The following is a 16,771-nucleotide window of genomic DNA, read 5'->3' as shown; positions in this document are numbered from 1 at the left end:
TTCTATCATTATTTCATACACATAGTTCCCTTTATTATCTTAAAGAGAGCAAGAACAAAGTTTGGTGCAGAATAATATGAGTTCATTTTATTTCGTTAGGTTCTCATCAGCTGCTTACAACCTAAAATATTTGAAATTCAACATTATTACAGACATATTTATACATAAGAGGGTGATTAAAAATGAATAAATGTATCATGGTGTAGCGAAGATTCCGATAGAGTTAATGAGCACATAAAATTTTGTTTCGAATAAATAGAGTTTGAGAGGGAAAGTTCCGGAACATTGAAATAGTGATTAGAACTCATGAAAATAGATTAATGGTAATAAAGAAAATACGAGCTGAAATCAGTCAGTTACATATGATGTAATTTAAAAGAGTTGGTATAATGACGCAATAAATAAATAGAGAAATAAATGAATAAAAAGGGGGTTATTGTTACCAGGGTAAAGAAAGATTTATTACTGTCTCTTTTTGTATACATACATCTGATTTTAGACGCTTAATTGCTATTGCTTCAGCAAATTTCAAAAGCGCACATCCACGATCCCGCACCACGCGGATGCGCACTGCTGAGAAGTCCCATACAAGGACGAAACGGCCGTCCAGTGCTTCCAGGTTTTCAATGGTGGTCTAGCTTCAACTGAATCATGATTTCAATCTGTGAAAATTTCTAAAAATCTCCACAAACCCCTTCTGACAAATTTCAAAAGGTTGGAGTTTGATTGTTTATTAATCACCTTGAAGGACTTCAGTATATCAACTTCATGTCCTGTGTTAAGAAGATGTCTTGCGATGGCACTACTGGATGCTTTTAATCCATTTAATCTTAAACTTTTCGGAATATGTTCTTTGAATCGGACGTAGGCATTATTACATAAGTTGTAATAAAAAAGTGTTTATCTTTTATATCTTAATCCATCAACAATATCTAATTTACTACTATTAAACATTTACAGATTCAAACAGACTAATGAAGAAAAAAATTTTTTTCAAAAATGCCGAAAATCCAATTTTAGGAAGCACCTCTATTAAATAATTTATGTTTATTATTTTCCAAATAGATGGTGTCAAATAACTGAAGGTGTACTCAATTTTTTTATTATTTTTTCTTTTTTTTCCCTCTCAATCCCACAAATGAATAGAATATAAGTCTACAACTATTACCGGTGTTTCCTTGTTTTTTTTTTAATAAACGTATTTTGTTACATAATGCGTTATGTGGTTTGACAATAAAGATATACATCACAATGAATAATGGTAAATGTTACAAAATGTTACGTATATGTGTCAAGATATGTTTACAAATGTTTAAAATAAGTTTGTATCATAATAAAAGAGCCCGAAATGTGATTCATAGGAGCATGGGATCGATGCTTTCCATTGCATTAATTTATTTGTTGCGTTTTTGTCGACACCAATTCAAAGTAATAATAGTAATAATAATAATAATAATAATAATAATGATATAAAGAACGTAAGCTTTTTTAATCTAAGTAACTGTATAAATAAGTAACACATACGCATAAACACGCCCGTACGCCTATAATAATATGTAGACGGATGGGTTTGTAAATAGAATATTTACTTATTTCTACTTTTAACATCTTCAATCTGTATTCATAAATAATTTTTTTATGACTGGTACAAGTTATCAATGTGTATAAATAACCTATTCTATGTTGTACATCTGTGTTAACTGATTATTCAATGTTAACCAGCAATTTTAGACCACCATTCTATCCAATTCGAACAAATTATCTGATATCATCATTTTAATTTGAAATAAGAGGTTTAAATAGTTGAACTGGTCAGCATATTGCTGATATGTATTCGTTTGTGATCGCTAGCTATTTGAACAGATATATAATATCAGTATAGGTTTGTGGAGTTTATTGAATTTAGATTGATATTATGGATGGATCGATGTTAGACCAACATTGAAAACCTGGAAGTAATGGAAGGTCAGTTCATCCTAGTATATGACTCTTCAGCAGTGCGCATCCATGACCCCGCTCTTCGGGTTGGAACTCAGGACCTTCGGTCTCGCACTTAAATGTTTGACCTCTAGACCACTGAGCCGGCATCCAGCAATGTTAATGTCTAACTTCAACCAATCCACGATTTTGCGCTACCATCCACCATTGTCTTCAGCGAGTAACTGCATCACAGCAGACACACTTGAACTCCATTGATCACGGCTTTTCACTAGAACTCCAGAAGATCTATCTTGAAGCTAGTCACTAATGAATTGGTTACAGTTAGACATTTACGCCGTTGGATACCGGATCAGTGGTCTGGAGGTTAAGCGTTTGAGTCTCGCATGTGGGATTTTAGATGCGCACTACTGTGGAGTTCCATACTAGGATGAACTGGCGTCCGTTACTTCCAGGTTTTCTATGTTGGTCTAACATCGATCCATTCATGATATCAATCTAAATATATATTAATTTATCCAGAATAAAGGTTGAATGAATTGGTTTTCATCATAAATGAAAACTAATTTCCTCATCTAAATCATAGTAAGGTGATTATTTGAGGTACAAATACATAAATCCATCGAAGTCCAATGATCTCTGTCAATGTCTCTGTTTTCCCATTACATTTATATACTATTTACAACCATATTTAAGTAGCATACTTCATCGTTGATCATTTTTTAAAATTCATACTTTCGAATGACAAATATTGAAAACCTCTTATTATTCACTAGGACTATTAATGATAAAAATTAGTTGACTTCAAACCATTCCAATTGATATTGAAATAGTAAACAAAGGATTAAGAGTAAATGGCATAACAAAAAATAAATGTGATCGAAAAAACTTTTATTGTTGTTACTGATGGAAATGGAGAATTTCATTTAATTGTTCTAAACTCCAAGGAGATATCCAGTCTTTGTAGAACTCAGCCATTATTCGAAATACACAATGATTCAAAATATTTATAGGTTATAATAATGATAACAATAAAATAGTCGTTTCTGGAGTATAGGAGTTCAAATTACTTTGTTAAAAGACGACCAAACAAGCGAAAATATCAGTAGCGTAATTCATATCTAGCTACTTCATATGTTGTGGCAGTCGAATAAAAATGGACGATGTAAATCAAGTAATTATAATGGTTGCTTTTTTTAGGATTTTTAACCGGCGAAATAAAGGAGATTATTTATTGCATTGACGGGCAATTATCATTCAATTTCTTAATGAATTAACATAATTTTCTCTGCACATCATATGATATTTAAAATCACAAACTTAGACTTAATTCATCTTTGTACTGGTTGCTTGGATGTTCCCATTGACGTTTAGGATTAAAGTTGACCAGTCTCTTATTAATATATGTACATTTTGTAAGCATTTCCCCGATATTGATTTAAGTCACAAGCATTACAAACAGAGATGATGGTGACTATCAGCGGAATCCAGGAGTGTACATCAACTTTGTTATGCAGGTACATCCAGCTGACAAGTCCTGGATTCCATTGCCAGCCAAAATCATCTCTGCTTATAAACTTATCATGAAAACTTGAAGTATACTATTCATTAGAATCATTTATTTTTATAACTAAACATCTATACACACATCAAAATACAGTCAATATGTATTTCAGTCTATATGCATAATAAATTTACCAAGGGTTTATTATGTTGAATGAACAAAAGTGTTGAAGCCTGCTTTACACAACAGTTAGCTGGTCCCATGACGGTAATTAAATTCTAGAATTATTTCATTATCCAGAGACTTTGACTGTTATAATTAAACTTTTCAGAATTGATTAATATCTACTGATTATGCATATTTGTCACAATACTGCACTTCATTTATTAAATTAAAATCAAAAATATCTTTAACTAGGTGGATAGTTCAGTTATCTATGGCTTTTTAAGAAATTTGCATTAAACTTCTATACTTTTACTTGTAGTAGATTAATAACCAACTACCTCATAAGTAAATCATTAGACAAATTAAATATAACGAGAAAATGCTATATGTGACTGTCTCACTTTGTCTAAAAACCACGAAACTGAAAAACCGAAATGAGAAGCCACAGAATGATAATCTTAATACATATGTGGTGAACGAGAACACAGATGCGGCCATCCAAGTGTACTAGGACACAACATTACAGAATATCTTGATAAAATCTGAGAACTATACAGTAAATACTTCATTTACAAAATGTCAATCAGTTGTATCAGAATTCATTGTTCCTTCGTTTCCACACCAATCACTCTCTGTTCTCATTCTCTTTTCTTCAATCTTTTTCACCTTCTGTCGCTAGGCATTTCACTTTCGATTGGTGGCACATACTACGTATATCTGTCGACATCAGTCACACATGCACCACACATAGAATTAATCCATGAATTCAATTTCTAGTGATTCAAGTTTTCTATACAATTGTGGAATTCCAAAATAGTTTTGTAAAATTTTACAGGGTCTAGCATCTAAAATACACTTAATATCTAATTCTAAGTCTTCACTTCATTATTATTTTAATTTCCCTGTGTACTCATAATTTTCTCCTTATAAGTTTATTGGATGAAATGAAAGTCTGCAGTTTTAGTTTCTTCAGTTATGTATTTAACTTTACAATCATTACAGAGATAATGAATCATTAGATCGAAATAATTTCTCATAACAAGAAATATAAACAAGCTTTTGACATCAGTAAGTGTCTTTAGACATTGAAAGTGTACATGAAAATGTAATCTGTAAGAGTGGGTTAATTTAGAATCTGCAAAAAGAGACTTAAACGAGTCGTCAATCTACCATCTTTAAATCCTGTTAGTATCAACTATTTAGTTGGAGTTAAAGATAAACATACACTCATAGTGTTCCACACTAAACTAAAACAACTACAGTAAACTTATTTTTATTGGTTTTTGAATTACCTCACTGATTTTTAGGACTGCGATCGCTTGGCATATCTTATTGACATATGCGCATCCTGTGTGGATTACTTTGATATTGACATCAAGCCACGGATAGGACGAAACACGCGTCCTGGTTTCCACTGCCAGTCACAATCCAACTCTGCTTATAACTATAGTAAATGTTATTTGACTTATTTTTGCTTGAGATATTAACTAGAATTCGTTTTTTATTTGAAAACAAAAATATTCTTAACCAAAAGTTCATACTGTAACTAAAAAGTATTACAGTAAGCTATATTTACAATCGTCATAAGCTTCACATTTAGATGTTTGATTTATCTATTTGTTTGTTTATTATTTTTTAAGGTGAATCTTCCACTTCAAACTGTATCATCACCAGGTGTACTGACAACTGGATTTCAACCAATAACTTTTATTCCGCCTATAAATTATCAACCAGTCAATGATATGATACAAAATTCAATGTTTAATAGTCAAATAAGACAAATAACAACATCAACAAATTATGGTATACCAATGAATGGAACTAATAACCGATTAACAAATACATTACATAATCCAAATTCATCAAATATTCATACACAAATGACCATGCTTGGCTCAAATGATGATGGTTTCATGCATACTGATGTGAATGGTTCACAGCCAGTTGGTGTACCGGCTAGCCCAATTTATGCATGTTTTCATGATAAAAATACTGGATTTTATGGTATATCAGCAAGTGCTTCAAGTATCGGTTTACCAATGAACGCACAGATACTAGTTACACCAGAAATGATCAGTAATAATAATACATCTAATTTAGTGAATTCATCAATCGGACCTAATAATCAAGTTAGTAGTAATGTTGATACACGTAACGCAGAGCATGGGATTGAAGACGCTGAGGCAGGTAGTAGACAAAGTGGTAAGATAACTATGTCTTTAGAATTGAATATTGTGCAATGAATCAGAAACTTTGTCAATATAATGAACCATTCTACTGACACTTCATTCTCTTACAGAAATCATACATTTTAATATCATAAAGACAAATTGAATGGCTAGTTTTATGCTTATTGAAGGAAACTAATATATGTAAAACTTAGTTGATTGATTTTCTTAGTTGTGTTATTAAAATAAACCGGCTTCATTAATCAAGAAGTTTAAATTTAAGAATCAATTGATAAATCAAGTGAACATTCTCTACATTGTTAGATTTGTGATAAGCATAAAGAAATAAAATGACTAGAAAAGTTTCTATAATGTAACAGAATATTAAGTTTTATATATGATGATCGTAAATATTCTTCATTCTTATAATAAAAGATCAATCGGGAACAGTTTTGCATCTTATCTGTTTGAGAACTAAATTCAAACATCAATAAATGAATATTCAAGATAATATGAATGAGATACGAATTAGTAAATAGAGGTGGATGCTGGATAATTTTCTCAGAACGTTTGCAGGTACTATAATAATGATAACAATAGTGGCCATTGCGACATTATCATATTCAGACTTATTATGATTTTAATTGTACTGAGAATATTTTACATTATTTTGTATGTATTATTTAAACTTGTACTAATTTTATTTGGGTTATTCATTCATTCTGAAGTAGTGGCTTACATTAAGTCACGAAACGTCAGAAATACAAGTTTTTTACTGATTGGAATATAACAAGTAGTATATCTATCATTAACTTTTTACCCAATACTCAATTAATTTGAAGCTATCAAGTCCAACCTTGGCACTAATACCTACATTGATAATAATAATAATAATAATAATAATAATAATAATAATGGAGTATTATTAATTTAATCAACATCCACCCCTATTTACTAATTCATATTATTCTACATATTACGTAATTTTTCATTCGTAACTATTTTATTATCTCTTTCACCTCCATGTCAACCATATTTAGTCTGATCATATATCCCATAATTTCATTTAACGTACAAACTTATTTAAGCCAAATGAATATTTCCCAAAACTTTCGAAAAGTATTAATAATGACCAGGAAAAAACAAGTTATAAGTTATTTGTGTATTGTGTTGTATATCTATCATATTAGACATTCAGCCAATGTACATTGTTCTCCTTTAATACTATGAGTGCAACATTCATATTTAAAATTACTGTTCACCTTCTCTGTAGAAAACATAATCTTTCATCTTGATATGAACCTCACTAATGCTTTTACAGTACAGTTACTCTAACTAAGTAGAATAAAATATCACTTTAAATCGGCAGCTAACGAAGCCAGTTGTTGAGATTGGAATATATAAATTACTTAATACTTCAATTAATATGATGTTCTAATTGATAATTTACTGATAGAACTGTTTCTTAAATCCAATTCAAATAGACTTGAAACAGAAGAATCACGGGCACGACAATTGAGTATATACATATATGTATTACGAAATTAACATTATATATATATATATATATATATATATATATATCCGAAATAGTATAACTATGAGTTAATTTTCAGTTAATGAATAAATAGAAACCACGAAATAACATGTGATTATTCAATACTAGTCATGGTAATACAATTAATCATGATTTATACTGTCCAATTACGTTGAGCCATTTAATTCAAAGAATATACGGTACATCTTTTTTCAATAGGTTCTTATCAATGTTTGATTACATTTATAAGTAGGTTACCTAAACCGCTAACATAGTTTATCAATCATATTCCTAATTTTAGCATTATTAAGTAAGAATCATATGACAGTTTCTAATGATATCTTGAGAGACATCAGTAGATCATAAAAACTATCTTCACTCCACAGTGGATTGATTCCTGGAGTTATATTATTAACTAAAACTGATGTCGATGATTCAATCCTAAAACTTTTGAAAAAAGGTATATGAAAAGTTATTAATTTTTGTGAAATATCAAATTCAAGATGACTATACAGTATGGAAATGTTTTTTCATCATCGGATTCTTATAAAGCACTCATGTCGTCACACCAACGCGCATAAACTTAGATATTCTTCTCTTAGCCATCTCTTTGTTATGCATAGTACCTAAAGTGTTACTTCTTTAAAATTCAACATGATTACAATAAAACATTTCATATTTATGCTTTAGGTGGGAATAACTATGTTTGCCTTCAAAGTGCCCTGAATTCAAATAATATTTCTAATATAGGTCAACCAATCCTTGTTAGCTCTAACAACAATAATGGGAATAGCGATAACAATAATAATAATCATAATGACTGTATTGGATTACAAACATTGACACCAGTCACAATATCGTCATCAACTAGTCAGCTCCAATATCCTACATTGAATTTATATTCAGGATATCTTAATAATAATTCTAACAATGATAACGTAACTAATAATACTCAACTATCGTCCAGTTCTTCAGGTCATGGTGGAGTAGATGATGATGAAAATTCAATGAGTACAATACAACCTGCAAGTAAGTTACATTTTCCATCCATATTCAAAAACAAGAATGCCTTTTGAACTATGTTTATTTATTGGTAAAATATAATTTTGTTGTAAGAACTTCTACTGGTAATTTTTATCACAGAGGATCCAATGAACTAACATTTATATACAGTCTTTGAATTATCATTATCAATGTGAATATCTGCTGAGAAACAATATTAAGATCACTACATGTCATATTGTTTCAGAAAACCAATTTAAACCATTTACTGAAAGTGTTTCTAGTTTTTTTCTGAAAGTAGTCCTTTTTCTTCTATTCATTGTAATAACTACTTTTGTAGACTCATAAATACTACATTCAGAATTATTTAGTATATAGCATGCCATCAAAAATCACTCAAATAGATTTGAATATGGAAGTGTGTTACACATACATCTCTGTAGCACAACACAGTTTTTAAAACTAAGATTATAGCTTTTTAGAAAGAAATTATAAACCAGCTTTGAAATAAATTTCAAACTACTGAAGCCATTACACTCAGCTAAATTTCAATTTCAGAGTTTCCAACAGACTAATGGATAATAAATTCAATCAATAATAAGAAATGACAAAAGGTTAAACGACTGTTTTGATATACGTATAATTAATGAATAAATGATCAATTGGGATTAATAAGGAGGCTAAAATTGAGCGTGACTGTAGATTAAACACATATTTTTCAAAAACATACTGATAGTGACATCAGTAAATACTAGAATAAAGATATGAAACTAATTTCAGTTGAGAATATTTAAATATTCTTAATATGATTTATAACTCAGTGTAAAGTCCCTTACAGGTAAATATATTCCTCAGAAAATCTTTATCCCAGTGCTTAGAAAAATCGTGATTTAATTTCACTCTACTGATAAACAATTCAGTAGCATGAATTATTTTTAATGGCTTTCATTGTGGTACCATAAAATTTGAAGAAAACAGTTATTAATGACCTACCAAGTAGCCAGCTTTAAAAAAACCTTATTGAGTTATAAAAGATTCTGGTAAAGTTAGTTATTTATTATTATCACCCATGTCGTTTTAGGGGCAAATATTTCGCAGAAGAAAAGTTAATTTGACAACTTAATTTTCAAATATTGTACGATTGTATTAATATGCAACTATTAAGATGATGAATAGATTTGTAGTTTAATAAACCTGTTTACTATGAGTACGGTGACGACGTTTTACCCAGAATAAATGAAACAAATTAGAAAATGAATTATCAGGATATTTAGAAAATATAGACGTATGATAACTAAAACCTTATATACAACTACAAAATAAAGGTTTACGATCTGATTGTTCGTTAAGCAGCTAAACGATAATCATTGTAAGCAGGAGTGTGTTCTATTTTCAGATTGTATTCTGTAAAGACCTACGGTGCTTGATAATTAAGAAACACTAGAACTTGTTTTAACATGAACTTGTTCTATGACTGACTCGATAGAATGGCGACTGTAATAACAAAATTTAGACGTTAATAATCCACACGCTAATATATGATTAAGAAGATAGGGCTTTCTGGATAGCTTATATTCCATATAGAAGTTAAATATTGAAATGAACCGACATTTTCTTTATGGTAACATCTTGGGATATAGAAAAATTAGTAAACTAAAGTTAACAACAGTCGATCAAATAATAACAAAGGTCATTGCGGGCATTTGAATTTGAAAAATATCGTTGAGGTTGTCCTTTAAAGAAAGATGCAATAACAAAAACTAGATAACCTTAGTCCCCCCTAACAGAGTGAGAATACATAACAATGGCAATAATGATAAAACAGATGAACAAGTGATAAAACAAATGAAATATGTTTGAATGTAACGAGACAAGATTGTTAGGACTAATTTAACTTAACCGTTCTGAAATTCAAAGCAGATGTGTGCATACACTTTTCTGTAGATGTGATTCGCTCTCACAAACAATTTAGAATGATAGGTTCTGTCAACCGAAGTTATGATCAGATTTATATTGGAAAATAGAAAATCTAGTAATTTTCCATAGTCCTTTAATAATCAGTTTTGTTAGATACTTTTCATCTTTTTCAGTAATATCCTTCATTTGTTCCTTATAGATAAAATTTCTATACAGGGAGGTCCATCTTATCCAGGATTCGGTTTCACATCACCAAAAGTTGTACATTCAAATTCGTTTTCATTAATAAATCGTTTCCCGAATCTAACATCTACAGATTCTCGAACAACTACAGCAACTGAATCATACGGTAATCTCCCAAGAATTGGTGCGTCGAACGAGGTGATATGTTTACGGTCACATCAAAATACTACAGTATTATCACCTGGGGAATGCGGTTTAATGAATTCGAGTGTACAGAATACAGGAAATTCATTGGCTTCAACTAAAGTACCATCTTCATCTTCAAATGGACCAAGAGTAACATTTAAAGATGATATTAATTCAACTAGTGGAACTACATCTTATAATCAAAATGTATCAAGCTTATTGCATACCATTACAACAGAGGGTAGTTCATTTGACGAAAAATCGATTGACAAAGATAAAGTTGGTACAATTACTTATGGCAGTGGACCATATGATAATGCATTCCCTACATTTCATTCTAGTTTATTGTTAAAAAATCAATTACAAAATGTTGGTAAAAATCAAGTAGACACTATCGATTTGCCTAAATCATCTAATACATTTATGAACAATTCAGGTTATTTGAGACATGGAAATATCTCTACAAATAACAATACAAACAACAACAATAATTCCAATATATACTCTTTGTATCCAAATACATCTGTCGGTCAATCAACAATTCCTGAAATGATTGACAATGTACTAACAGATATACATAATAATAATAGTAAAAATAATCAGTCAAGTAGAATAACCGGTAGTAGCTGTAATAATAATAATATCATGATTGGTGACACTTTCATTAATGGTCAACCTAGTTCTATGGAAGAGTTACCATTATTATTGACATCTCATTTATCAACCGATGAAAATCAAGAAACTAGATTATGTAGTCAAGTTTAATAAAACTTTTTTGAATCTTCTATTTCGTTTATGAGTATTCTACGTTTGATCACATAAAATTAAATGTATGCATTTAGTCATCTTGATGTTTAAAGTCTTGTCTCCTCTATTATTCACTTTCCTTCTTTCCTCTATAATTTCTTATTCAGTTAAATCGTAATATGCCAGTTAAGTTATTCTGTACATGTTAACATTGTTTCATACCAATACTTTGTCATTGGAAAATATCACAACGAAATCCCCCACAAAAGAAAAGTTACCATCAACTGTGACGTTACTTCATTCAAGATATGTTTCAAGATACATAACAGTGGATATTCAAACTATAAAATAAATCAACGAATGTGAATATCTCACTTTAAACAAACTTATTAATAACAAATGTTTTTTCCAATTTCATTATTTTCATTCGTTTGAAGCACAAATGCAGTGGTTACAATCATCTTATTGTTTTGTTTTACTCAAACCAATTCACCACTGAATAAAAAGAATATACTACTATTATCAGTAATGTGAATAATCATAATATTAAAAAAATATATGTAAATAGTTACCATTCAATGTATACAAAAGTTTACTGTAATAATATTCTTCAATATTTTATGCTAAAAGCGCCAATTTGCTGGAATGATTCATTTCTTAAACGTTATATAACTTCATATTGAAAAAAAACATGACATCGATCATATCTGCAATAAAATCATATCTATCATCCATGACTATGATGAAACATCCATACACATACACATATATATTTTTCAATTTGGTTTTATCAACAGAACAAATATTTCTCAGTATGCCTCAACATCAACAATACAACTATTGTCATTTTTATGTTGATATTCCTTTTTCTCTGTAATTTACTAATATTTAATGTTATCGGTCTTTTGAGTACACCTTAATCGATATAATACAGAATATTTATACCATATCTGCTTGATGTGTATATACAAACATTTATATATATAACATTGGATACGTATATCCAAGTACATATCTCCTTGTGTTGTTCAGTCAATAAATGAATTAATTATTTTGCTTAAAATTATCAAGCTATTTTCCCATTTTATGTTTATGAGTCAATATGTCTGTTGTTTTTACACATGTTAGCTACTTGTTTTTTTTTCTCCTCCTCCATTCTACTTTTTATTTATTTTCTTGATGAAATTGATAATTATCTTTTCTCGAGTTAAATATAATAAAAAAATATTATGCAATAACTCTAATTACAATCTTACCGTCATCAGAATGGGTTTTGTGGAGAATTTTAGGAATTTCACTTGTTGAAATCATGAGTCAGTGGAATCTAGACCACCATGGAAAACCTGGAAGCACTGGACGGCCGTTTCGTACTAGTATGGGACTGCTCAGCAGGGCGCATCCACGATCCTTCCCCCCACGAGATTCGAACCCAGGATCTATCGGTCTCGCGCCAGGCGCTTAACCAACTAGACCAATGAGCCGGCATCCAACGGTGTTAATGTCTAACTTCAACCAATCCACGAAGTTGCGCCACCGTACACCATTGTCTTCAGTGAGTTACTATCTCACAACAGACCTGGTTGAACTCCACTGGTAATGACTTCTCCCATACTACTACGAAACGGCCGTCCAGTGCTTCCAGGTTTTCCATGGTGGTCTAGCTTCAATTGGCTCATGATTTCAACTTATCATCATAATCATTATTCAAGGTTTGTTCTAATGTATAAATGATTTCAAGAAATGGTTAAGAACTACATGTGATCATAATAGTGTCATTAAGTTTTTACTTTTATGTCTAACTAAAAAATAGTCATGTGATGGTAACACATGTGAATATTACATGTAGTTTGGTATAGAATATTGGCAAGTTTATTTTGCTATATATTAATGAAATAGGTTAAAGTTATATTGATGAACTATTGGGTGATTATCTCAAATCTGTATTAATACAACAATTTCTCAAATAATGGAATATCAAAAAAATTCTTTTTCATATGTTAAATTAAGTAATATCTAGATTATTGACCATTTTGAATATGCGACTCTTCATAATTGTTTGTAAGATAAGCAATTCGGCGTTTCAAGTATTGGGTACATAAGTGACAACTTACATATGCGATATTGGTTAGTGAGTAATATAGCAAGGCTCACACTCTGATGATATATACACTATTGTTATGGTAGTTTACTCGGTTCTACGTAGATGGAAATAAGTAGGTCGTACATAATACCGAATTTAGTACGAGAATGTTGTGATTAAAGTTTCAATGTATCATAGAAACAACGTGACGGGGAGGTCAAAAGAATGAATGCATATCAAAGAAATGACAATATCTAATGTAATCCATAATAATAATAATAATAATAATAATAATAATAATAATAATAACATATTAAAGAATAAAACCTTAATTACTATTATCTTGTAGACTCAGATTAAGAAGCTTCCATCTCCCCATACGGCTATGCGTACAAGTCATTAATATCATGTATTGATGTTTTTGTTTGATCATTTTTAGCCTTCAACCTACTTACAATAACCAGCACTAGGAGAGACATAATTTAAGAATTCGTAAAGCATGTCTCAAATGCATCTCAGTCAAAACACGTTGAAGAATCATTAATCGACTCACAATTCTTTTCTAAAATCCCGAGTTTATGAGCTGTTGTTCATATAATTTCCTAAAAGTTTATGAAACCCATTATTACTTACTAAGTCACGCGTAAAAATCAACTGTCGGATTATCTTGTTCATCGTGCTAAAGGCCTCTGTCGTTAGAGAGGAACAAATGATTGTGGACTATCCACATTACTATAACTGGCATGTACATAAAGTTTAAATTTATATTACAAAACTGAGGAATGTAATGAAAACGGTCGATAAGTCAAATATCATCTAAATAATAAATTAGTCATAAAAAAACAACGCTTAACTGGAAAGTGGTAGACCTGTTCCCCTTCTACTTAGACATTGATTAGCTGCAATGGCTCACGAAATATCTCACCTCAAATTTATGGATGTTGATCGTTGTAGATATGATTTTGATTAAACCTTGAGTTGATTTTTAGAAGGTTCTCATTCAGATCATTTGGCAGTCAATAAAGCCAATCTACCAACCGGCTAAAAACCAGTAAGCAACGACATTGTCGGAGAATAATAGAGGGATATTGACAATTTAGATGTGTATGATTAAAGAGTTATAGCTAAATTAATTATATTAACCATTTAGATCGCAGGTCAACATGAAAAGCTGTTAGCCACACGAAAGGAATGACCAGGACAGAGTGGGTTAGAGAATGCTCGTCAGTGGCCTATGTTCCATTGGAGGTAACAGGCGTACGTGAGTAATGATTATTGTTTTAATTTAATACATAGAGGAAACATAACACATTATTCAATCAAGAATAATTACTAATCTATCACGAAAACATGACCTTTTTATGCTTCACAGGGAATAGCAGGCGTAAGTAAGTAAGGATCTTTCATATTTATACATTATATCCTAGTAAATTTCGTTAAGGAATTAAATTACTTTCATAAATACCTTGGAATTTTATCAAAGTCTCTGCTTAAAAATTTAATCATCGATAGTACACTGTATAAGTAAAGGAAAATGTACAGAGGTGTGCTAGATTTTTCAAGTAATATACAAATTCTCATTTCCTAGTTCGTGATAACTGAATTCCATTTTGATTTTTAAGTTTGATCTTAGCCCAAGTCATTGGATTTGTAATTTATACAAAACCATGTTATATAAATCATATGATATATGATTAACTGGGAAAGATTATACAAATCGGATACATTGCATTCATATTTGCTATTTAGTTCGAATACATTTTCGTTATTTTTAATTCACGAGATCCGTGCTAATTCGGTAACCAATAAGTGAACATTTCCAGCCTTGATATACTAAATATTTTCCTTTATATTCACTTATATTAGTCCAATCTTCAGGAATGATTGTTTCTGAACAAGGTAAAATTTTAGAACAAGCCAGTTTGAAAATTAAAAAAATGTCAAAATAGACTGCTGTCTCTGAATAATAATTTCTAGTGTGATAGACAACGGAAGTTATCGTCATCAATCTACTGAGTTGTGATAAGTAAAATTTTTAGGACGATGTTTTCGATTGTTTGTTAACAACTAATCAAATGTAACTATGATTGATGTATGATAAATTAGTCTCAAAATCAGTGGTTTGATTGTGGATTTTGAATTATTATCGTGTGTTGTATTATGTGTGAAATTGATCACTTTGTACACGCTCTGATATGGAAATTACTTGCCAGTCATATAGAATTAAGAGATTATTATAGATCACCTGATTTCTTAGAAAAAATTTAGTTTACAAAAAACTTCTTTGTACAAGAAGTTTTATTTAATTGGAAAATACTTTACCTTTTTGAGTGAATGTATAAAAACTTAGTAACTTCGAGGTGCTTAAATAAAATCGATAAACGGTATTGAAGTAATCTATTTCACAATGACATAAAAGTATCATTTTGCGTGACTGAGACTAGTATATATATATATATATATATATATATATATATATATATATATATATTTGGCGGTCACTGTTTATCTTCGTGTTGCCTCCTCCACGTGCGTACCGACTATGTTCAGTCTATAGCCTTATTGCTCATACTTGACCATCGAGAACCACTGGAATTCTTTTAAATAACTGCTTACATTTTGGACCAGGAATTAGTACGATTCCCAGGATACAAAGTAAGAAGATGAAAGACTAATACAATCAAGATTTATGGACCCTCCAAAAAACACGCTCCCAAGCAACTCTCAAAATCGCGTCAGCATTAGACCAAAATACTATCAATTACACACTGATTTCTAAACACACTACAATAGCTCATAGAGAGGAAAATAGAGTTATTATAAAAAAACAGGAACTAAATATAGTTCACCTAAATTGATACAGCGAATATAATTATCACAGTGGACAAAAAATCAACGAAAACAAAGTTTATACTAAATAGATACAAAGAATATTGACCTTAAAGCGCCACAGTGAACGAAGTTCACACCTGTCGCTCTAGCCAAAATTCATGATGAATTGATACAAAAAATATTGACTAAAACAATCCTACCTTTTTATCGCGTCATATCACGATTGTTAAGCTCTAGTGAAGGGTATCGTCAGAAAGGAAGTTTCCTTGACTGTAAAGTCTTTATTTTGCTTAATGACTCAGTGGGTTTATTACATTATCACATCAAGTCCTCGTAACAACACGACATTTAAAATAAAATACTTATTGTGGCTAGTTAGCATACAAGCAGTTTATATGTAGTCAGAATTTACAAGATGTGTAGAATGCTAATTAATAGGGAAAATAAGCTTCATTTAAAACAATGAAATATGTTTGTTTTCACCTCACAACTGACGTGATACTGAACCTCTG

At 30.5% G+C, this 16,771-nt stretch overlaps 1 protein-coding gene across 1 annotated transcript in view; it reads left to right on the top strand.

Moving 5' to 3' along the window:
* Nucleotides 1-11,365, top strand: part of MS3_00001584 (uncharacterized protein) — a gene marked incomplete at its 3' end in the record, with an annotated part of 57,437 nt that extends 46,072 nt beyond the window's left edge. The window contains exons 3-5 of the mRNA XM_012942489.3: nucleotides 5,248-5,809; nucleotides 8,003-8,341; nucleotides 10,431-11,365. Coding sequence (XP_012797943.2) covers nucleotides 5,248-5,809; nucleotides 8,003-8,341; nucleotides 10,431-11,365 — 1,836 coding nt within the window. The remainder of the gene's footprint in view (nucleotides 1-5,247; nucleotides 5,810-8,002; nucleotides 8,342-10,430) is intronic.
* Nucleotides 11,366-16,771: the final 5,406 nt, after the last annotated feature.

The sequence above is a fragment of the Schistosoma haematobium genome, chromosome 1 (genome assembly GCF_000699445.3).
Source record: "Schistosoma haematobium chromosome 1, whole genome shotgun sequence".
Classification (NCBI taxonomy): domain Eukaryota; kingdom Metazoa; phylum Platyhelminthes; class Trematoda; order Strigeidida; family Schistosomatidae; genus Schistosoma; species Schistosoma haematobium.
Note: the sequence above shows the minus strand (reverse complement) of the source record. Positions and strands in the feature narration are given on the sequence as shown.